At 49.4% G+C, this 24,885-nt stretch overlaps 1 protein-coding gene across 3 annotated transcripts in view; it reads left to right on the forward strand.

The window, feature by feature from the left end:
* Positions 1–24,885, forward strand: part of rad54b (RAD54 homolog B) — a 213,489-nt gene that overhangs the window by 184,120 nt on the left and 4,484 nt on the right. For all 3 annotated transcript variants that reach the window (XM_038809014.1, XM_038809015.1, XM_038809016.1), the window contains exons 12-13: positions 5,156–5,222; positions 21,940–22,137. In XM_038809014.1, the coding sequence (XP_038664942.1) occupies positions 5,156–5,222; positions 21,940–22,137 (265 nt within the window). The remainder of the gene's footprint in view (positions 1–5,155; positions 5,223–21,939; positions 22,138–24,885) is intronic.

Genomic DNA, 24,885 nt, shown 5'->3' on the forward strand with positions numbered 1-24,885 from the left:
CATAGGGTCTATTCCCGAATAGATTTTTTCATCCTGAGCAGGGGATTGATCCCGAAGGTGCAGGATGCAGAGTATTCGGCCATAGCGATCTCAGACCATGCTCCGCACTGGGTTGATCTGGAGATGGGGGAGGCGTGGGACCAGCGCCCGCTCTGGCGCCTGGATGTGGGGCTGCTGGCTGATGAGGAGGTGTGTAGGAGGGTCCGGGGAAGTATTGAGGGGTATCTTGATACCAATGATACGGGGGAGGTCCGGGTGGGGATGGTCTGGGAGGCTCTGAAAGCAGTGATCCGGGGAGAGCTGATCTCCATCCGGGCCCATAGGGAACGGAGGGAGAGGAAGGAGAGGGAGAGACTGGTGGGAGAGCTCCTGGATGTGGACAGGAGATACGCGGAGGCACCGGATGAGGGGTTGCTGGGGGAACGGCGCAGTTTGCAGGCCAAATTTGACTTGTTGACCACCAGAAAGGCGGAGACACAGTGGAGGAGGTCGCAGGGCACGGTATATGAGTATGGGGAGAAGGCGAGCAGGATGTTGGCGCATCAGCTCCGCAGGCGAGACGCGGCTAGGGAAATTGGTGGATAGGGGTGGGAATGTAGTGCAGAAGGGGACAGAAGTAAATGGGGTCTTTAGGGACTTCTACGAGGAACTGTACCGGTCAGAACCTCCGATGGAGAGAGGGGGGATGGAGAGCTTCATGAACAGGCTACGGTTCCCAAGGGTTCAAGAGGAGCTGGTAGAGGGGCTGGGGGCGCCGATAGAGTTGGAGGAGCTAGTCAGGGGGATTGGACAAATGCAGTCAGGTAAGGGGCCGGGGCCGGACGGGTTCCCGGTGGAATTTTATAAAAAGTATGCGGATCTGGTGGGCCCCCTGTTGGTGCGAGCTTTCAATGAGGCATGGGAGGGGGGGGGGGCTTTGCCCCTGACGATGTCGCGGGCACTGATCTCTCTGATCCTAAAACGGGATAAGGACCCCTTGCAGTGTGGATCATACAGGCCTATCTCGCTCCTCAATGTTGACGCTAAGTTGCTGGCGAAGATCCTGGCCACCAGGATAGAGGACTGTGTGCCGGGGTGATACACGAGGATCAGACAGGATTTGTCAAGGGACGGCAGCTCAACACGAATGTGCGGAGACTGCTAAATGTTATTATGATGCCGGCGGTGGAGGGGGAGGCGGAGATAGTGGTGGCGCTGGATGCGGAGAAAGCGTTTGATAGAGTTGAGTGGGGGTACCTGTGGGAGGTGCTGGAGCGGTACGGATTCGGGGAGGGATTCATCAAATGGGTGAGGCTGCTCTACGTGGCTCCGATGGCGAGTGTAGTTACAAATGGAAGGAGATCGGAGTACTTTAGGCTCTACCGTGGGACCAGGCAGGGGTGCCCCCTGTCCCCCTTGCTCTTTGCACTGGCGATTGAACCTTTGGCTATGGCGTTGAGGGAGTCAGGGAGATGGAGGGGTCTGGTGCGGGGTGGGGAGGAACATTGTGTATCGCTGTATGCGGACGACCTGCTGTTGTATGTGGCGGATCCAGAAGGGGGAATGCCGGGGGTGATGGAGCTGTTAGCGGAATTTGGGGGCTTCTCGGGTTATAAGTTAAATTTAGGCAAGAGTGAGGTATTTGTAGTACACCTGGGTGATTAGGAGGAGGGAATTGGGAGACTCCCATTTAAGAGGGCAGTGAAGAGTTTCAGATACCTGGGGGTGCAGGTGGCCAGGAGTTGGGGGACTGTCCATAAGCTTAATTTTACCAGGCTGGTGGAGCAGATGGAAGAGGAATTTAAAAGGTGGGACATGGTGCCGCTATCGTTGGCGGGTAGAGTGCAGTCCGTCAAAATGACGGTTCTCCCGAGGTTCTTGTTCCTTTTTCTGTGTTTGCCCATCTTTATCCCTAGGGCCTTTTTTAGAAGGGTTACGAGCAGCATCATGAGCTTTGTTTGGGCGCATGGGACCCCGAGGGTGAAGAGGGTCTTCTTGGAGCGGGTTAGAGAAGGGGGGGCTGGCGTTACCCAATCTCTCGGGGTATTATTGGGCGGCCAATGTGTCGATGGTGCGCAAGTGGGTAATGGAGGGGGAGGGGGCAGCATGGAAACGGATGGAGAGGGCGTCCTGTGGAGATACAAGCCTGGGGGCCCTGGTAATGGCGCCGTGGCCGCTCCCTCCTACGAGGTATACCACGAGTCCGGTGGTGGCGGCTACCCTCAAGATTTGGGGGCAGTGGAGGCGACATAGGGGAGAAGTGGGGGGCTCGATGGAGGCTCCGTTAAGGGGGAACCATAGGTTCGTCCCCGGGAAGATTGATGGGGGGATTTCAGGGTTGGTACAGAGCGGGCATCAGACAGGTGAGGGACCTGTTTATTGATGGGAGGTTTGCGAGCCTGGGGGAGTTGGAGGAGAAATTTGGGCTCCCCCGGGGAACATGTTCAGGTATCTGCAGGTAAAGGCATTTGCTAGGCGGCAGGTGGAGGGATTCCCTTCGCTTCCCGCGAGGGGGGTGAGCGACAGGGTGCTTTCGGGGTCTGGGTCGGAGAGGGGAAGATATCTGATATCTACAAGGTTATGCAGGAGGCGGAGGAGGCGTCAGTAGAGGAGCTGAAAGCTAAGTGGGAGGGGGAACTGGGGTAACAGATCGAAGAAGGGACATGGGCTGATGCCCTGGAGAGGGTTAATTCTTCCTCCTCGTGTGCGCGGCTTAGCCTCATCCAATTCAAGGTGCTGCACCGGGCCCACATGACTGGGACGAGGATGAGTAGGTTCTTTGGGGGTGAAGACAGATGTGTCAGGTGCTCGGGGAGTCCAGCGAACCATGCCCATATGTTCTGGGCATGCCCGGCGCTGGAGGAGTTCTGGAAGGGGGTGGCGAGGACAGTGTCGAGGGTGGTGGGATCCAGGGTCAAGCCAGGATGGGGACTCGCGATTTTTGGGGTCGGTGTGGAGCCGGGAGTGCAGGAGGCGAAAGAGGCCGGTGTGCTGGCCTTTGCATCCCTAGTAGCCCGGCGAAGGATCTTGCTACAATGGAAGGATGCGAGGCCCCCAAGCGTGGAGACCTGGATCAATGACATGGCGGGTTTCATTAAGCTAGAGAAGGTCAAATTCGCCCTGAGAGGGGCGGACGATGACTATGTTTGTTTATTTAATTTAAATTTATTTTGAAGTTCTTTTGTTGTTCATTGGGGTTGGGGGGGGTGGGGGGATGTGATACATGCGTCAATACGGTCTGGGGGTGGTACGGTTATGGGTTATTTTGTTGCATTTCATTGTTTGTCGTTATGTTTTATATTTTCTGTAAAAAATTCCAATAAAAATTATATTTAAAAAAAAACCATGTTAATATACAGAAAGGTTTATCCTGTCCTTCTTTCAGTTAACTTTATATACATTTCGCTGCCTTATGGATCCTTCTAACACCCCCTTCTCCTCCCCCCCCCCCCCCCCCTCCTCCTCCCTTGAATCCTCCCCTGTCCCCCCTTTTCTCCCCCCCCCCCCCCCCCCCCCCCCCCCCCCCCCCCGTCGACTTCAGCTGTGATTGCTTTTGTGCTCGGAGGGTGGGGGGGGGGGGAGGTTTGGGGGCCCCCTCCCACCTCTTCTCCTCTTTTGTGCCTATCCGACCTTCCCTCTGTCTTCTCTTCTCCCCCCTGCCCTCTGGTTGCGCATTCCTTTGGTTCCTCATCTATCTTTTTTTTCCTATCCCTCCCTCTTTTCTTCCTCTCTTTCCCGTTTTCTTATCCTACTTCTCGTTGCTGGCCTCGAACTGGTTTTGGAACAGGCCGACAAACTGCTCCCATGTATCTAGGAAGCCTTCCTCCAACCCTTGGATGGCATACTTCATCTTCTCCAGGTGAAATTTTGAAAAGTCTTCCAGCCAGTCTGCAGCTGTTAGTGGTGCTGCTGATCACCAGCTGAGCAGGATTCTCCGGCGTGCGATTAGGGAAGCGAAAGCAAGGGTGTTGGCCCCCTTCCCCATGTGTAGTTCTGGCTGTTCCAATACCCAGAAGATAAGCCTAGAATTTCTTATACTTTACTAATGGCTTTGTTAGCAGATCCTGTCACCTTCCAACATTTGTGCACAAACACCTGCTTGGTCTCTGTTCTTGCACTCCTGTTAAAATTGTACCATGAATCATGCATTGTCTATCCTCATTCCTCTCCCTAAATGAATCCCCTCTTATTTTCTACATTGAATTTCATCTGCTATGTATCTGCCAAGTCCCATGCCACTCTATTGTTTTGAAGGCTATTACCAGCGTGTCACTTTTATTATAGATCCAAACTTCATGTCTTGATGTGAGCAACAAGTCAGTGTCCCACCATCTGTAATACAATGGGCGCAATTCTCCGCACTCACGACGGTGCGGAGAATAGCGTGGCTCGTAAAATTTTATTGCCACGCTAGTCCAACGCCCTCCCGCTATTCTCCCCCCCCCCCCCCCCCCACCACGCCCGACACGAATCGCTGCCGCCGTTTTTTTACGGCCAGCAGCGATTCTCAGCTGTCCGATGGGCCGAGTTCCCAGCCCTTTACGGCTGTTTTTACGAACGGCAAACACACCTGGTCTGGCCGTTCGTAAAAACGGCCGTAAAGTCCCGATTTTTAAAACCATGGCACCGATTGGCACGGCAGTACCACGGCCGTGCCAAGGGTGCCATGGGCCCGCGATCGGTGCCCACTGATCGCGGGCAGCAGGTCCGATGCCCGCGCACTCTTTGTCCCTCCGCCGCCCCGCTGTATCACTTCGCGGGGCGACTGAGGGGCATCCCGGCCCGCGCATGCGCGGGTTTCGCGCAAATGCGCGATGACGTCATCCGCGCATGCGCGGGTTGGAGTCTTCCAATCCGCGCATGCGCGGCTGACGTCATATGACGCGTCAGCCGGCGCAAACTCTGGCAAGCGGGCTTAACGAAATTCGTTAAGCCCGCGATGCCGGAGTTCACGGCCGCGGCATACTAGCCCCGACCGGGGACCAGAATCGGTTCCCGGTCGGGGAGGGGGGACTGGCGTCAAACCCGCCCAGATTTGACGCCAGCCTTACGGTTTCTCCCCCTCTGGGAGAATCGCGCCCAATGTATTCTGTGCACACACAAAAAGCGATTCAAGATTGCTATTTGTTGTAATTTACTTTTTAAAGTATTAATTTTTATGCTTCTATTTCTCAAGGCTATGGCTAGAGTATGGAGAGATGGTCAAAGGAGACCTGTGCATATTTACAGATTACTAACTACAGGTTTGGCACATTATTTCACATTAAATAATTGGAATAATTATCAGATGGATGTATTATTTGAGTAGTGATGCCCCCTCAAATGCCTGCTGAAAGCCAACAGACCATGATTCTCTATTTTAAAATGGTCTGTAAATGAGCCTGAACCTAGTGGTATTTTGTTCACCTAAACAGCCGAGATAACCTATTGTTTTAGAGATTTTATTGCATGGAGAAATAGTACAATATAATGTCGAAGCAATGCACGGTGCTATAACAATGGAAAACATGGGTTTGGTTCCTTAGACACCTAGAATACCAAACTCAGGAGCACAGTAACCATAACAAGTAGTCAAAATGATTTTTAGAACTAAGAACTCCTGCTGGATTTGGAGAAGAGATAAATTGGATGACACAGGATACTGAATGAGCACACTTGACTCATTTTCAGAAGCTATTTGTTAAAGGTGTTTAAATATAACTAAGGAACCCGTATGCCACTGAGGCACAAGGTCAGCCCAGCTTCCTGCCCCTACTTGGTATCCTTATTTTCTCCGTTCTCAACCTCATTGTTGATGAAGATGTAGGAAGTAATCCCCCAGCAGGTAATCCAGAGCACAGAATCTTGGGATTAGAAAATAGGAGCAGGAGTAGACTATTCGGCCCTTCGAGCCTGCTCCGCCATTCAATATGATTATGGCTAAACACCATACTCCTGTGCTCTCCCCATAACATTAGATGCCTTTAGTGTCTCGAAATATATTTCCTTTTTTAAAAAATATTTTTTAGTCTCCTCGTTTTTCATATTTCCTCCCAAATTTACACCCAACAATAATCAGTAACGAATGTATTGTCGATCCCCTCCTCCCACCAAACCCCAAACATTGGCCCGCATGTTAACATAAACAAACGACAAAAAAGAATCAGGAATCACCCATAGTCACCATTAATACATACAGTCCCCCTCCCCCAACGTTCCCAGTCCCCAACTGTTCAATGTAAGCACATAATGAATTAACGCCCATGAATTGTAGAACCCCTCCATCCTTCCCCGCAGTTCAAACTTTACCTTTTCAAGCATCAAGTATTCCAGCAGGTCCCCACGCCACGCCAGGGCACAGGGTGGAATGGTTGATCTCCACCCTAACAAGATCCGCTTTCGGGCGATCAACGAGGCGAAGACTACAACATCTGCCTCCGTGCCCGTTTCCAACCCCGGCTGATCCGACACCCCGAATATGGCCTCCCGAGGGCCCGGGTCCAGTTTCATGTGCACCACTTTAGAAATTACCCTAAACACCTCCTTCCAGTAATCCTCCAGTTTTGGACAGGATCAAAACATATGAACGTGGCGTGCGGGGCCTCCCCTGCAATGTTCACACCCCCTCAAAGAGCCGGCTGATCCTCGCCCTTGTAAGGTGCGCTCTATACACCACCTTCAGCTGTATCAGCCCCAACCTCTCACACGAGGTGGAGGCGTTCACCCTCCAGAGCACCTCACACCAGAACCCCTCCTCCATACCCTCTCCCAACTCTTCCTCCCACTTTGCCTTCTCCTCCTCCAAAATAGCCCCGTAAACTGCCGTATACTACCCCCTTCTCCAGTCTCCCTGTTGTCAGCACCTCCTCCAGCAATGTGGAAGTCGGCTCTATTGGGAAGCTCTGTATCTCCTTTCTGGCAAAGTCTCGAACCTGCATGTATCTAAATATTATCCCTGCTCCAGCTCATACTTTGCTCCCAGCTCCTTCAATCCTGCAAAACAACCCCAAGAAACAAATCTTTTAGTGTCCTAATTCCTTTCTCCTCCCATCTCCAAAAATTTCCATCCCACTTCGCTGGCTCAAATCTATGGTTCCCCCGAATTGGCATTTCCCTTGACCCTGCCCCCAACCCGAAGTGCTGTCGAAACTGACTCCAAATTCTCAATGAAGCTATTACTACCGGACTCCCTGAGTATCTCCCCGGGGCCGTCGGGAGTGGCGCTGTTGCTAGCACCTTTAATCCCGCCCCCCTACCCAAACTCTCCTCCATTCTGACCCATTAGGAGTCAGCCCCTCTGACCCAGCTCTGTACCTTCTCCACATGCGCCGCCCAGTAATAATACATCAGGTTCGAAAGACCCAAAGCCTTACCCGCCTTCCTCTCTGTAGTAGCAACTTTTTAATTCTGGCCTCCTTCCCTCCCCACATGAACCATCAGCTGAGGGGGCATTTTAGGGTGGAAGGGATGTCGTTGCTAACGCCGCTGTGTGAGAATCATGGGTTTGAGCCGGGGGGGATGGATAATGTATACAGGAGGTGGAGGAAAGTGGGGCTGGACAAGGTGAGGGATTTGTATTTGGAGGAAGGATTTGCCAGTCTGGAGGAGCTCGGGGAGAGGGTAGAGCTGCCGAGGCGTAGTGAGTTCAGGTATCTCCAGGTTAGGGACTTTGCACGAAAGGTCTGGAAGGGGTTCCCTAGATTGCAGGGATACACGCTGCTGGTACGACTGCTGCTTCCAGATGTGGAAGGGGAGGGAAGAATTGGGGGTGATATATAAGTGGCTGGGGGAACAAGGAGGTAAGCAGGTGGTGAAGATCAAGGAGAAATGGGAAGCGGAGTTGGGAATGGAGATCAATTGGAGAGTTTTGAGTGAGGCACTGCGAAGGGTAAACGGGACCTCTTGTGCAAGGATGAGCCTGATACAGTTTAAGGTGGTGCACAGGGTGCATATGACTCTGGCGAGAATGAGTGGGTTCTTCCAGGGGGTAGCAGATGAGTGTGAGAGGCGGGGGCCAGCGAATCAGGCGCACATGTTTTGGGGTTGCGGAAAATTGGGAAGATTCTGGGCGGGAGTGTTTGCGGTCTTAGCCAGGATAGTGGAGGAGGAGGTGGACCCTGACCCTTTGGTGGCAATATTTGGGGTTTCAGAGAAGCTGGAGCTCATGGAGAGGAGGAAGGCCGATGTCATGGCCTTCGCCTCTCTGATTGCACGGCGGCGAATTTTGCTGGAGTGGCAGTCCGCATCGCCACCGGGGGTAGCAGCATGGTTGGGTGACCTGTATGACTTCCTGCAGTTAGAGAAGATAAAGTATGAGTTAAGGGGCTCAGCAGGGGAGTTTGGGAAAAGATGGGGGATGCTTGTGACCGTGTTTGAAGAGCTGCTCATCGTGGGGGGTGGATGATAGGGAGAGGGGGGGTGAAAAAGGAAAAAAATCTGTACAAACTATGTAGGTGATTGTTGGGAAGTATGTTTCCCGGGGTGTTTATTTGTTGTAACGTACTTTGATGCAAGTTTGTAATAAAATGCGTTTAGAAAATAAAAAGCAAGATGCATTGCAGGAACTCACCAAGGCCCGTTAGGCAGCACCTTCCAAACCCCCGACCACTACCATCTAGAAGGATAAGGGCAGGCACATGGGAACACCACCACCTGGAGGTTCCCCTCCCAAATCATTCACAATCCTGACTTGGAAATTACATCTCAGTTCCTTTACTGTCACCGGGGTTAAAATCCTGGAGCTGCCTCCCTAACAGCACTGTGGGCGTGCCATACTTCAGGGACTGCAGCAGTTCAAGAAGGCAGCTCATCACCACCTTCTCCAGGGCAATTAGGAATGGGCAATAAATGCTGGCTTAAGCAGTGATGCCCACATCCCGTAAATTAATTTAAAAATAAATAGAGGTTATTAATAGTATATATTCCAAAAGGAGAAATGGCAGATGTTGAGATTCATGCTTGAAAATGTGCCCTGTAAACTGTGGAAAAACTGTGGTTGCCACCACCTTCCCTTTCTATTCTCTACCTGAAGTAAGATCTGACCCACAGCACCGTGATCTCTACCACATCCAGGAAAGAAGGCGGTACAGAATCCACCTCAGCCAGAATGGGGATCATGCAGTTGGCACCAATCTGATCAACACTGGCCATCCAGCCACCTGAACCAACCTCGGGAGGTCTGAATTGCCATAGCAACATGGACTTTTGCAAGCATGTAATAGTCCAGAGCCATGGATGGTGATGATGGAGGGTCTAGTTTTCTTTCCATCACATGGCTGACGAGGAATCTCTTGCCGCCTGCCATTGGTGTATTTTGGACGGACTAACAAGTTGACACTCGGCATGTTTGTCTGGTTGCCTAACGATCTGTAAAAATTTAATCCAAAACAAATTAAGTGGGCTGAGTAAAGCCTATTACCATAGTGAGCCACAAGATGGAGTATGCTGCACACACTGCAACAGATAAACGGAGCTTCCAGTCAGACATTTTTCATGCCATCTGTGTAAACAATTTTTAAAATTTTGAAGTTCTTTATCCAAAATATTATGGGTGTTATTAGAAAAAGACTTTGATGGCTATTCATTTTTTCTCTAATAAATATACACAAATTGAATTATAAATGGAAAATGGGGCCTGCCTGTGGAAACCCTGTTCATTAGTCTTTGGCATTGATGTTAATCCATGATTCATGATAAATTAATATTTTCATCCCCACAAATCACTAAATAATTTGCATCAGTATCTGTCTCAGTCATTTTGTCCATGAATGCAAATCAATCATTTCGGGAACTTTAAAAATATAAAATTGCAGATTTTGAACTGATTTGGCATGACTTTAAGTAGGTGTTCAGTTCCCTTTTAAAATAGTCATATTGCATTATCTGTTTATCAATAAACGTAAATGGCTGCTCAGATTTTCCATGGTTTTTACTGACATTCAATTTGTTTTATTGAAACAGTAAATTTACTGTCATTTTAAATGCAGATTAATTACATTGTAGAATTTTGACTTAACCACTTAATCTCACATCAGTTAAGTAAACTGCATTATGCTAGGCCTCCCGAATTTGATATATTATTGTTGGGCGGCGAATGCAGAGAAGGTTCAGGGATGGAATAGGGAAGTGGGGGCTTTGTGGGTGAGGATGGAGGCAGGTACATGTATGGGATCAGGGTGGAGAGCGTTGGCAATGGCACCGCTTCCGATGGCCCCGGTGGTAACGGTAAGATGCTGGCATGGATAGAGGATTGGGTGACTGGCAGAAGGCAGAGAATGGGGTTAAAAGAGTCTTTTTCAGGATGGCAGCCACTGACCAGTGGTATGCCTCAGGGGTCGGTGTTGGGACCACAACTTTTCACAATATACATTAACGATCTGGAAGAAGGAAATGCGGCCACTGTTGCTACGTTTGCAGATGATACAAAGATATCATAGAATTTACAGTGCAGAAGGAGGCCATTCGGCCCATTGAGTCTGCACCAGCTCTTGGAAAGAGCACCCTACTTAAGCCCACGCCTCCATCCTATTCCCGTAACCCAGTAACCCCATCTAGCCTTTCCAAATTTAGCATGGCCAATCCACCTAACCAGCACATCTTTGGACTGTGGGAGGAAATCGGAGCACCTGGAGGAAACCCACGCAGACACGAGGAGAGCGTGCAGACTCCGCACAGACAGTGACCCAAGCCAGGAATCGAACCTGGGACCCTGGAGCTGTGAAGCAACTGGGCTAACCATTGTTCTACTGTGACAGAGGGACAGGTTATATTGAGGAAGCGGGGGTGCTACAGAAGGATTTGCACAGACTAGGAGAGTGGGCAAAGAAGTGGAAGATGGAATACAATATATAATGAGGTTATGCACCTTGAAGAATGGAGGCATAGACTATTTTCTAAATGGGAAAAAGCATAGGAAATCTCGAGCACAAAGGGACTTGGGAGCCCTAGTTCAAGATTCTCTGAAGGTTAATGTGCAGGGTCATTTAGGAGGCAAATGAAATGAAATGAAAATCGCTTATTGTCACAAGTAGGCTTCAAATGAAGTTACTGTGAAAAGCCTTTAGTCGCCACATTCCGGCGCCTGTTCGGGGAGGCTGGTACGGGAATTGAACCGTGCTGCTGGCCTGCCTTGGTCTGCTTTCAAAGCCAGCGATTTAGCCAAGTGTGCAAATGGACAGCATGGATAGCATTCATGTCGAGAGCGCTAGAATACCTGAACAGGGATGTACTTCTGAGGCTGAATAAAGCTCTGAACAGACCCCATTTGGAGTATTGTGAGCAGTTTTGAGTCCCATATCTAAGGAAGGATGTGCTGGCCTTGGAAAGGGCGCAGAGGAGGTTCAAGAATGATCCCTAGAATGAAGAGTTTGTCATATGAGGAGCGATTGAGGACTCTCGGTCTGTACTCGTTGGAGCTTAGAAGGATGAGAGGGGATCTTACTGAAACCTACAGGATACTGAGAGGTCTAGATAGAGTGGAAGTGGAGAGGATGTTTCCACTAATAGGCAAAACTAGAACCCGAGGCCACAGCCTCAGACTGAAGGGATGAACCTTTAAAACTGAGGGGAGAAATTTCTTGGGTGGGTGGTGAACCTGTGGAACTCTTTTTTTGCAGAAGGCATGGAGGCCAAATCACTGAGTGTCTTTAAGACAGAGATAGATAGGTTCTAGATTAATCAGGGGTTATGGGGAGAGGCCCGGAGAATGGGGATGAGAAACATATCAGCCATGATTGAATGGCAGAGCAGACTCGATGGGCCAAATGCCTAATTCTGCTCCTTTTTCTTGTGGTCTTATGCCAGGTTGGCAGTGCCAGGGTGCCACTCTGCCCTGTCCCCGACCACCTGGGATCTCTAATGGCATGGGAGACCCTCCCAGGAGCCATTTCAACTTGTCCACGTTTGTGGGAACTAATACTAAACGGCGCCCTTGCGATGCCTCCCAGGCGTGGCCATTAGATCCCGGATGCCAGGAGAATCCCGCAAATGCATATTTAAATTAACTTACTGGTTCATTTAAATATGCTGGCCTGGATCACGCCCAGTGAGGATGAGATCCAGATTGCGATGTCTCTCGAGACCCCGTTAAATCTCGTGAGGCATTTCAAGCGTCGCATATCTCGGAAGAGGCACCTCACGAGATTCACGGCCTCATCCCGACACCAAGTCGGACATAATGATGCTGTGAAATCGCAACCAGTATTATTTTTTGCAGACACCATTTTCCCCATATTTTCAATAGTTTATAACAATTCATTTGTGGTTACCTTTCTTTTTTATGCCACTGTGCCATTTTTATAAACTTTATTAAAAAAGCTCCAGAATAGTTTATTTGATGAGTAGCTGAGCCACACAGATAACATTGCAACAGTGACTACACTTCAGAATTATCTAATTGATTGTAAAATGCTTGGGACATCCAGTGGTCGGGAAAGGTGCTGTGTAAATGCAAGTATTTTCTTTCATTGTCATTGCTGTTCTTGTACTAGTTGGACAAGAGATATAGCATGGGAGACCCTCCCAGGAGGTGCCTCGCCTCCATTCTGATTTCAATTACTTGAGGAAGGCACTTTGCCTCAGCTTCATACCTTTCTATAGCAAAAAAACTGAGATTAGAAATTCAGTGGAATGGGGATTAAATCTCCACTGCATGTCACAAAATATTGATGTTCTAACATAGTATGCTACCATGTATAGAATGAAATAGAACATATTGTAACATTGTAGGTTGTAATTCTGGATGCCCTTGAAGGAAATCTTCACACAAACAAAACTTCATATAGATTGGGCCGGAGATTTTGCAGTCCTTAAACTTGCACAAATGTGAATACCATGTACAAAATGTACGACCAAGAAGATATTATCTGCTTAACCATAATTATCAGAAGGTCCATCAACAAGATCTTCAATACATAAATTTAAAGTACAACTGAAGCCAATTTGACTCATAGGGCTGAATTTTCCATTGATGAGACTATGTGCGGCAGCGGCCGGTTTCAGCGACGTCCACCCCGCTGGCCTGGAATGGCGGGAACTCATCACCAATTCCTCATTAATTACTGCAGGCAAGTACTGGACTGAATCACCTGACAGATAGAGAGCTGATTCATCTGCCCGTCATCAGCTGGCAGGGGCCGAAGCTCTGGGAACCATTTTTAAACGTCAGTCTAATACAGCCACCTCACCCTCTCTAGTCCACCTGTCTTCACGACATGTGCAGAGATGTCTTCCAACCACCAGAAAAAGTCCGAAAGCCTCAAGAAGGAGGCAGAACCCCAATTCACCTACCAGGCCCTCAAGGCCTTGATCAGAGTACTGCGGGCACAAAGGCATGTCCTGCATCCCAGGAATGGCTCCAGGAAGCATACCACCCTCTTGTCTCCATTCTTGGAGTCTGTCGCAGAGCAGGTCAAGCGTGGCTGGCAACCATGCCTGAAACACCATCCAGTGCGAGAAGAGGATGAATGATCTTGTCCGCTCCGTCAGGGTAAGTCATCCTTCAACTCCCCCCAATGTCAAACTCTCATCATGGTACCATGCACTCAAATGACTACTCTCTTCAGGGATCTCATACATCTATTAGTGGGGGACACATATTTGTCATGGAAACTTCCACATCAACACCATCCCATTTGTCATGTTGCTCACACTCCATCCTCTGACCTTTCTGGGGAGGGTTCACCAAACACAGGGGACATGCATGTTCCCAACCTCTGCTCCATCCCGTCTGATCATATGTCTTTCTTTCGACCTCATACAGGCCAAGCTGATACACAAGTCCAAAAGATCACCGACTGGGGGAGGGATAACCATTGCCCTCACTGAATTCAATGGCTAGCATCTCTACACTTTCCCTTACAGAGGACTCTTGAAGTTGCACTTCAGATGCTTGGATCACTTGGGTGGCTCACAACAATACATTCCCAATAGGGGTTCACGCATCATCTCAGTGTGTTGCACTGACAATGCAAATAGGTGATCCCTTGCCAGAGGGTGAACTGGAGGCGTGTGAGAGCTTATTGGACGGGGAAGATACAGAGGCCCAGGAACATCAAGAGGCTGCTGTGGGTCAGTATCAGCATGATGATGTCATGGAAGAAGGAGACATGGCCGTCGGCCGGTTTAGCTCAGCTGGCTAGACAGTGATGTAGAGCGTGGTCAGCAGCATGGGTTCAATCTGATGATTCGAAGACTGCTGCGACTGAGATGAGGACATGATGCGGTGCCTAGAGATCTCCACCTCCTGTGCATGTTTTGTGTTCTGCCACTACAACTGAACAGACACAAATGCTGCTAGAATATTAACACTGATGAGTTGCCCGCACTCAATGGTGTTCCTTGAGAAGAAGAGTTGAGATACTTATATCACACACTTAAAATAAAGATTTAACATCACACCGGGGTATGGAGACTAGTTCAACTGAGGTTGACATGTCAATCTTACATGGGACATGATACTAAGTATGAGGATGGCTAAACCTCGACAGAAGAGGATTCCAATGTACAAATTCACAACGCCTTCAGTTGACCAAAACATTCATATAACCATCAAATGTATTCATAAAAGTTAATTTCTTTACAGTGATAGCACACCCATGACCCAAGAGCAACATCAAAATGTTTTAACTATCCTAACCGGCACTTTGGACTGTGGATGGAGGCAGCACGGTGGCATAGTGCCAGGGACCCGAGTTGATTCACACCTTGGTTGACTGTCTGTGTGGAGTTATCACTTTCTCCCCATATCTGAGTGGGTTTCCTCCAGGTGCTCCAGTTTCCTCCCACAGTCCAAAGATGTATATGTTAGGTAGGGTTACAGGGATAGAGCGGGGGAGTGTACCTAGGGTAAGGTGCTCTTTCAGAGGGTCGGTGCAGACTCAATGGGTTGAAATGGCCTCCTTCTGGACTGTAGGAATCCCAACCCTACCACTATACCTGGGAGCAAACCTGACATCCACAGCAGAGGTGGAAGCAGCCTGATGTCTGTGATAACCTTGGTGGACGTCCTCATTTGGCTCGTCGCCTAGAGGAACCCTGCCTGCTAAGTGTCTCCTATTCAAGGGCAGAAGCGTCCTCGGTGGCCTGAGCAGCTGGAGTACATGAGGTCACAGGCAGAGGGGAATGTGAGTGACTGCACATCCTTGGACTCTCCTGAGAGGAGGCTCCTGAGTGTCCCGCTGATGCTCATCCTCCCCGTCAGTGCCCGAGGGCCCCGGCCTGACTCCTGTACAAGATGGTGCACCTGGAAGAGCATCAAGGTGCCTTGTTTCCACGTCACCCGCATCTTGATGGAGGCCACCAGGATTCATGGCCATGGAATGCAGGGCCAAGTGCAAATACGACAAGACCTGTTGCACAAAGGTCTTCATGACGGTCCCCAACTTTTTGCTGGTGGCCTTGAGGAACTCGCATGTTGAGCCATGACATCAGACAGAACACAATGGACTCCTCCATTAGAACACAATGGACATCCTCCACTCCAGCTCCAGTCTGCTAAGTGAGTCTCGAATCTCTACCTGATGTTCCGCTGCCTATTGTATCCCAGCATTGCATTAGTGGCCACCTCCAGAGGCTCATCATCTGTTTGCTGGAGATCTGGGCTGTCCCTGCCTTCGACTGATTCTCGGACGTGCCAGTCAGCGGTTCTCCAGAAAGTTAACCCGACGGTTAGAACATAGAACATAGAACAGTACAGCACAGAACAGGCCCTTCGGCCCTCGATGTTGTGCCGAGGTTCTTCCAGACTTCTTCAGTCATGGTCTGGGAGCTCGGACAGCTTGTGGGCAGAGATCTGCTGGTGCCTAGAAAATAGAGAATAGAGATTCAATCAATGAGCAGACGGCATGTGACTTACTGTGACTGTCAATATTTGATGACGTTATGGAGCAGTGATCCCTATTAGGTTGCTGGGGGGGGGGGGGGGGGGCAGATTTCCTCCCCCCCCCCCCCCTTTCCTACAGTAGTGATCCCCAGCCAGGTGGTGGTGAGCTGCCTTCATGAACTTGTTCAGTCCCTGAGGTGTAGGTACAGCCACAGTGCTGTTAGGAAGGGAGTTCCAGGATTTTGACCCAGCGACAGTGAAGGAACAGCGATATATTTCCAAGTTGGGTTGGTGCGTGACTTGGAGGGGAACCTCCAAGTGGTGAGGTTCCCAGGTATCTGCTGCCCTTGTCCATCTAGATAGTCGTGGTTGTGGGTTTGGAAGGTGCTGCCTAAGGAACCTTGGTGAGTGACTGCAGTGCATCTTGTAGATGGTATACATAGGTGTCACTGTTCATCGGTGGTGAGGGATTGAACATTTGCGAAAGGGTAGCAGTCAAGCAGGCTGCCTTATCCTGGACGATGTCGAGCTTCCTCCGTGTTGTTGGAGCTGCACTCATCCAGGCAGTGGAGAGTATTCCATTATACTCCTGACTTGTGCCTTGTAGATGGTGGACAGGCTTTGGGGGGGGTCAAGAGATGAATTACTCGCCGTAGGATTCCTAGACTTTGCCCTGGTAGCCATAGTATTAATATGGCTAATCCAGTTCAGTTTCTGATCAATGGTAACCCCCCAGGATGTTGATGGGTTAAGTTACAGGGATTGGACGGGGGAATAGATCCAAGTAGAGTGGTCTTTTGGAGGGTTGTGCAGACTTAAAGGGCCGTAGTCTCCTGCACTGGCGATTTTATGAGAAACCTGCCATAATAATGGGCCTTCCTGTAAAGGGCATCTATGACCTCCTTTACGTATTGATGTGTTGAGCACTCGAGATGCCGCACAGGTTCCCCGCTGATCCCTCGAAAGACCCAGAGTCAAACAAATGCTGCACTGTGGTCACCTTCAAAGCCACTGGCAGAGTATGGCCTCTAACCCCACATGGCGTCAGGCCTTCCCGAACAATGTGGCATATGTGATGTTCCAGAACTGGTGACAAGCACAGACGTGTCCGGCATTGGCTCTCACTCTTTTCTAAGTAGGAAACTATTCCACAAAAGAACCCTGAGGTCTGGCGAGTTGTCAATGTTGTCTTGGGTCTTTCCCCTGACCCTCGCTTCGTCTCTGCCTCCTTCACCATCTTCATTACATTAGAACTCTAACAAAGGCAGCATTGAGCTCGGGATCCATTTGTCCTTTTGCTGTCCCTCGGAAATGGAACACTGAAGACAAGAATAGTTAACGGGTCGAGAAAGTGACGCTCTGAATATGAAACCTCTGGGAAATGTAAGGCTCCACGACTTTTCCTGTCCTACTTGCATGGTAGCTGATACAGCCTTGTTCCTGAGAAGTTTGCACACGTTGAGGTGGCCAAGATTGCATATCAGAAATCTGACATCAGGAGCCCTATGTGGAATGATAATGTGTCAGTGAGATGACTGACCCTGTGACCAGCTAGCTCTGTGCTTCAATCTCTGATGTGGCATTGTAATGACCAATCAGTTGTTTATGGCCAATGAGTGGATGCCCTTTTCCCATTAAGAAGTCTTACAACACCAGATTAAAGTCTAACATGTTTGTTTCAAACACTAGCTTTCGGAGCACTGCTCCTTCCTCAGGTGAAGGAGCAGTGCTCCGAAAGCTAGCGTCTGAAACAAACCTGTTGGACTTTAACCTGGTGCTGTAAGACTTCTTACTGTGCTCACCCCAATCCAACGCTGGCACCTCCACATCATGGCTATCATCTTTTCCCATTAAGAATGCCAATTCTATCCAAGAGCCAGAAGCCGAGTGGGTGCGTGCGGAGGAGGCCTCCTGCATGGGGACCTCCCTCCGGGCCCTCGCCATGGCAGCACTCCCATCCCCACCCAAAAAACACTCCAGCAGCCCAGTGGTGACAGCCACCCTCCAATCCTGGAACCAACTGCGGCAGCAATTTGGCCTGACCAAATTGTCGGACAAGGCTCCCATCTGCAACAACCATAGGTTCACACCAGCACTGACTGACGCCACCTTCAAAAGGTGGAGGCAGGACGGGGGGACACTGACAGTCAGGGACCTATACACGGACGACAGGATCGCAACACTGGACGAACTGACAGAGAAATTTCGGCTAGCCGGGGGGAACGAGCTACGGTACCTGCAGCTCAAATACTTCTTACGAAAGGAGACAAGGACGTACCCACAACCGCCACGACAGACACTACTGGAAGACCTACTGGACGCAAGTATCCTAGAGAAAGGGAACTGTAGTGACATGTATGACCGACCGGTAGAAAGAGACGACACCGTACTGGACGCAACAAGAATGAAATGGGAGGACGACCTGGGGATTGAGATAGGGTGGGGACTCTGGAGCGAAGCACTGCATAGGGTCAACTCCACCTCCACGTGCGCAAGGCTCAGCCTGATGCAACTAAAAGTGGTACATAGAGCCCACTTAACAAGAAACCGTATGAGTAGGTTCTTCCCGGAGGTGGAGGACAGATGTGAACGGTGCCAAAGAGGCCCGGCCAACCACGCCCACATGTTCTGGTCTTGCCCCAGACTTGTGGAGTACTGGACAGCCTTCTTCGAGGCTATGTCCAAAGTGGTGAGGGTGAGGGTGGAGCCATGCCCGATAGTGGCGGTCTTTGGGGTTTCAGACGAGCCAGATCTATTCCCGGGGAGGAGGGTGGACGCCCTTTGCCTCCCTGATCGCCCGCCGTAGAATCCTGTTTGGCTGGCGGTCAGCAGCACCGCCCAGAGCTGCAGACTGGCTGTCCGACCTCTTGGAATCTCACCAAATGGAGAAATCAAATTCGCCATCCGAGGGTCAGACAGAACGTGGGAGCCATTCATGCAATTGTTCCGGGACCTGTTTATGGCCAACGAACAAGAGGAAGAATAGTCGGGTGGCCAAGAATCAGGGGAAAATGGACAGGAATCGGGTTCGTTATGGGGGTTTGATGGCAAGCTAAGGCCCAAAACCAATCTGTAAATAAATGCCTATAAACATGTGCCTCGGCCATATTGGGGAATGTAAAATATGTATGCCGGCTAAAGGGGGCGGCCACAGTTGTTATTATGAAGATGCTTACCTGTAAATATACATGTTAATTTTTCGTGTTTTTTTTCTAATAATTTGTAATTTGTTGGATATAAAATATGAAAACTTAATAAAAAACATTAAAAAAAAAGTGCCAATTCTGGTGAACACATTGGCTCAGTCGCTTTCTTCCAAGGAAGCCTTCTTCCTTTCTAAGATGACTCCTGTTCACTCTTGTGACATGAACAAGTTGGAGGGCACCCCCAGAAGAGACCCCATAACCCAGCAGTGTGCTCCTCCCACACAGCCTCTGACCCTCCCGATCAGACTCACTGTTACTTTTATTTTGAGCCAGTGCCATTACTGTGGTACAGCAAGATGGCTGTTCTTTATTTCCATTTCCAGATGGAATTCTATACTCCCTCTCCCACTGTCCATTCTTGTGCTGGACATTCTGCTGGGCAGCACGGTAGCACAGTGGTTAGCACAGTTGCTTCACAGCTCCAGGGTCCCAGGTCCAATTCCCGGCTGGGTCACTATCTGTGTGTGGTCTGCACGTTCTCCCCGTGTCTGCGTTTGTTTCTTCCGGTGCTCCGGTTTCCTCCCACAGTCCAAAGATGTTGGGCGGATTCGCCATGCTAAATTGCCCTTAGTGTCCAAAAAATGTTAAATGGAGGTTACTGGGTAGATACGTGAGCTTCAGTAGGGCGCTCTTTGTGAGGTCCGGTGCAGACGCGATGGGCCGAATGGCCTCCTGCACTGTAAATTCTCTGATTCCTACCTTCTCCGGTGCCCCCTCCTCACCCTCACCCTTCACCTGTGACTTGCACATGCCCATTGTGTACCTCTATCTAGAGACAGTGTGTCCATTCACCTACTGAGTTGAACAACCCCCAGGAGAGCTTCACACTCTTTCCCCCCCCCCCCCCCCCCCCTTTCTCCCCTCTATTACGTTTACAATCTACAGACTGCAGGTATGCGCAGTGACCATCACTCACTGTGCAGACCAGTACAGAGCTGGTCAAGTCCAGGGGCAGGGACTGAGACAGGCCTGAACACCAAGCTGGACTTTATCCTTCTGGAGGACACAGTCCTTGCTCTTCCTTGCAGCTCACCATGCTCCCAGTGATTCCTTTCCATATCGCCGCAGTAGTGTCTGTGCTCTGTGACTCCTGACTGCACGTCCCAGATCAAGGGCTTGGACGTTTGCAGAGTTCCCAATTGCTGTGAAGACTAAAGACTGTAGTGACCGCACCAAACCACCCTCTCCCTACTATCTGAGGCTTTGTGCGACCCATCCTTCATGTGCTACACTAACAATTCGCACCCCCATTCTGGAGTCTTCGTGCACCCCCTTCCAGTGAAAAATATGGGGCTGCATTATCCGTTGGCGTGATCCTCCGTTTCACAGACAGCACACTCAAGCTCGCGGATTTCCTGACAGTGTGGGGGTGTCCACAATGGGAAATACCATTGGTCGGTTGGCAGGATGATAGATCCTGCTGCCGGCGGGGGCTCGCCACACAAGAAAACTAGTGCAGCGGGGTGGAGAATCGCGCCCCAAGTATCCCTTTGACCCCCCCCCCCCCCCAAGTTTGACAGCGTTCCATGTACCGTTGTCGGGTTCCAACTTACCACCCCTCAGTCTACTATTGTTGCTCATTCTCCTGCACCTCCATGTCTCCTTGCCTTCCACCCTCCTTCCCTTTTGCACCCCGCATCCTGCTGCTCTTGCACAGCCCTCCATCCCTGTTTCCTCCCCCCCCCCCCACCTTGTGTTAGTTTCCTCCACCATCTCCTCATACCCACGCTCAGTCCCAAAGCTCATTTATGAAAATGGAGACCTGTCTGAGTACCACAGCAGAGTCATGGACAAGACTGTCAGCTATTGGGAGAAGACCCGTGCATTCCCTAACCTCCGACACAGTGCTGGTCAGTGTCTGAAGGTGGAAACTTGACTTAATTGCCACAGCACAGTGGTATCCTTTTGGACAACATTGGCAAACAACAGGAGCAATACAGCCCCAGCAGAGTGGTGTTCATCGCAACAAGAGCGGTACAACACTATAGGTAGGTTAGCTATGCATTTTGCAATCACCTCAAAGTCACGAGTGAATTGAGGTCCAATTTGTGCAAAACCACTCATTTTCGAATGGGTTTGTGGCCAACAATTTCCTGCTGGCATGACGCAAGATTGGAAGGTATGAGGAGATTCCGGCAAGCTGCTGTTTTGATGAGCATTGGTGAGATGTTAATGAACGCAAATGCTGTTCACGCCACTAGGCAGCGGGATAACCAACCCGCCATTGGGAGGATTGCAAATTGTTTTTATGCCGACGAGTTTCTGTCTTTGCCTGGCACTTGATTCTCCTCTCCTGTTCTCCACAAAACCCTGCCACGGGCAGGATAGGAGAATTCTGCCCATAGTGTCTGCATTAGCCCTTTGCTCAGACTAGTGCGGCATGGTAGCACAGTAGTTAGCACTATTGCTTCACAGCGCCAAGGACCCAGGTTCAATTCCAACCTCGGGTGACTGTGCGGAGTCTGCACATTCTCCCCGTGTCTGTGTCGGTTTCTTCCGGGTGCTCTGGTTAGTCCCACAGTCTCAAGATTTGCAGGTTAGGGGGATTTGGCCATGCTAAATTGCCCTTAGTGTCCAAAAAAGGGTTAGGTAGGATTACTGGGTTACGGGGATAGGGTGGAGGTGTGGGCTGAAGTAGAGTGCTCTTTCCAAGGGCCGGTGCAGACTCGATGGGCCGAATGGCCTCCATCTGCACTGTAAATTCTATGAAATCTATAAAGCTAACCCCTTCTTCATACAAACTCCCCATAACCTTGTATCTTCATCTGCTTCAAATATTTATTAATTTTCCCTTCGTTGTTCAGCTGGATTGTTATACCTTAACCAGAATGTAATGCCACATTACTGTTTGATATTGTTTGGCCATGTGTATGTCTTTAACCAACTGACTCCAACAAATGAGAGTTAATTACACTTACATGATCAGACACATTTTAACATATCCTTCCATTACAGGGACCATAGAAGAGAAGATTTATCAGCGACAAGTTAGTAAACAAAGTTTGTCTGGAACAGTGGTTGACCTAAAAAAGAGTGAGCGTGCCAACTTTTCCCTGGAAGAACTTCAAAATCTTTTCAAATTAGATGAAGTCTCTAACTGTCTTACCCATGATCTTCTGTACTGCAACTGTTTGGGAAATGGAGAACCATTAGGTAAGCACTGGGCTTTGGTGAGTGTCATGAACGTATTTTAGTTAGATACTCATAAAACAGCCGCTTCATCAATGACCTCCCATCATAAGGTCAGAAGGGATGATGTTTGCGGATGACTGCACAATGTTCAGCACCATTTGCGATTCAGATAATGAAGCAGTCCATGTCCAAATGCAACAAGACCTGGACCTTGGGCTGACAAGTGGCAAGTTACATTCGTGCCACACAAGTGCCGGGCATGACCATCTCCTAGAAAAGAGGATACAACCACCACCTGTTGACATTCAATCATTCAATGGCATTACTATTGGAGAATCCCCTACAGTCAACATCCTGGGAGTTACCATTGATCATAAACTGAACTGGACTACCCACATTAATACTGTGGCTGTCAGGGCAGCTCAAAGGCTAGTATAATGGAATACTCTCCACTTGCCTGGATGAGTGCAGCTTCAACAATTCTCAAGACATTCAACAACCATCCAAGACAAAACAACCCGTTTGATTGCTACCCCTTCAAATTCAAATGCTCCACTACCGATGAACAGTGACAGAAGTGCGTATCATCTACAAGATGCACTGCAGTAACTCGCCAAGGTTCCTCAGACAGCACCTTCCAAACCCACAACCACTACCATCTAGAAGGACAAGAGCAGCAAATACATGGGATCCCCACCACATGGAGGTTCCCCTCCAAGTCACTCACCACCCAGACTTGGAAATATATCACTGATCCTTCACTGTCGCTGGGGCAATGTCCTGGAACTCCCTCCCTAACAGCACAGTGGGTGTACCTATACCTCGAGGACTGCAGCGGTTCAAGAAGGCAACTCACCACCACCACCAATATTTATCGGCTATTAGCATGCTCTAATGTCTCCCCAACTCAGAATAGATTAGTTTACACAAATTGTTGTAACCATCCATTGAGAATTGGGAGAATTGATCCACCTGCCATTTTCTCCCTCTCTCTCGCTGTAGGGAAACAACTAATTTCTAATTAGCTCCTCTCCTGACTTCATGATGAAAAAACCTGAGACTGTTACTGTTAGGAATTTTGAATAACACCAACAAGTGGTATTTACATAGCAACCATTGCATATTAAAACATCTCGAGGGCTTCGCAGCAGTGTTAAATTTGACACCAGACCACACGAGGAGACACTAGGACAGATGCAGTCTGTTTTAAAGAGCTTCTTAAAGGGCAATAGAGTGGTAGAGATGTAGAGAGGGAATTCCAGAATTTAGGGTGTAGGTAACTGAAGGGATGGTTTCCAATGGTGAAATGAAAATTGGGGATGCACGAGAGGCCAGAGTTGGACAGGTGGAGAGATTTCTGAGGGATGAAAGAGATTACAGAGATAGGGTGGGAGGAAACTATGTAGAAATTTGGAAACGAGGATGAGAATTTTAAAAATTAAATTGTTGTTGGATGGGGAACAAAGGTAGTCCAGGGTGATGAGTAAATGAGACATAGTCTGAGTTACGTTATGGGCAGCAGAGTTTTGGATGAGTTCAAGAGCATCAGGAGGTAAATACAAGCCATTGGCATTTTGTTGCATTGTGCTACCATTTAAAAAGTGGGTATTTTAGGTTTGTAATATAAGAGTTTACTGACAGCTAGAAAGTTCAGGTGGCAATTAAATTTGCTGGCACAAATCATGTGATGTTTGTTGACAGGAGCTAACATCATAGAATTAATGCCAGTACAATTTTGAATGACCTGTTTCTCTGCTGTTACTTCTCTATTTCAGTAATAGTGACCATGGCACCATCACAGATTGTGACACCAGACAACAGCAATATGGTTGACTTTTGACTGCCTGCAAACATAATTAGGGATGGGTAATAAATCTTGGATTTGCCAACATCGCTCTCATCCCAGGTTAGAATACGTTTTCAAAAAGCTCTCTGATCCTGGCACCTTGAAATGGTGGCCAATGCTGGGACTACAAGCAGTCCCGAACACTGAAGAGCCATGGAGCTGGACGTGGCAAGTTTTTGTCCAGCCAGGCTGGAAGGCCCTGCCAAAGGGCTGGGGATTCTGGTTCTACAGGATGTGGGGGCTATTTTATGATGGGGCCTCCACTGGGCACAGGGTGCCAGAAGAGGACATACCCCACCCCAGTCACCCTCTCCATTTGGTCCAGGCACCAGCTGCTCTAGTAAAATATTGCAGAGATGGGTAGGTGATCGGCACACCGACGTCACCATGGCTGTCTGTTTTATACCCCCACCCCTGCCAGCCCACTCTCAGGAATGGAAGCTGGCAGGATATAAGGTGGAGTACAATTCCATCCTCTTAACAAGTCTGAATTTAGAACCATAGAGAAGTAACAGCAGAGAAACAGGTCATTCAGCCCATCAGGTCTGCCCACTCTAATTCCACCTTCCAGGGGCAGCGCGGTGGCAAGGTGGTTAGCACTGCTGCCTCAGCGCCAGGGACCTGGATATAAAACAGCCTTGTATGACGGTCTGTGCGGAGTTTTCACTTTCTCCCCGTGTCTGCGCGGGTTTCCTCCAGGTGCTTCGGTTTCCTCCCACAGTCGAAAGATGTGCAGTTTAGGAGAATTGGCCACACTAAATTACCCCCTAGTGTCAAAATGTTTATTAGGGTTATGGGGATAGGGCGGAGTGTGGGCCTAGGTAGGGAGCTCTTTCAGAGAGTCGGTGCAGACTTGATGGGCTGAATAGCCTACTTTGCACTGTAGGGATTCTATGAACGTAAGATTCTGCCTGACAAAAGTA

Source organism: Scyliorhinus canicula, chromosome 10 (assembly GCF_902713615.1).
Source record: "Scyliorhinus canicula chromosome 10, sScyCan1.1, whole genome shotgun sequence".
Lineage (NCBI taxonomy): Eukaryota > Metazoa > Chordata > Chondrichthyes > Carcharhiniformes > Scyliorhinidae > Scyliorhinus > Scyliorhinus canicula.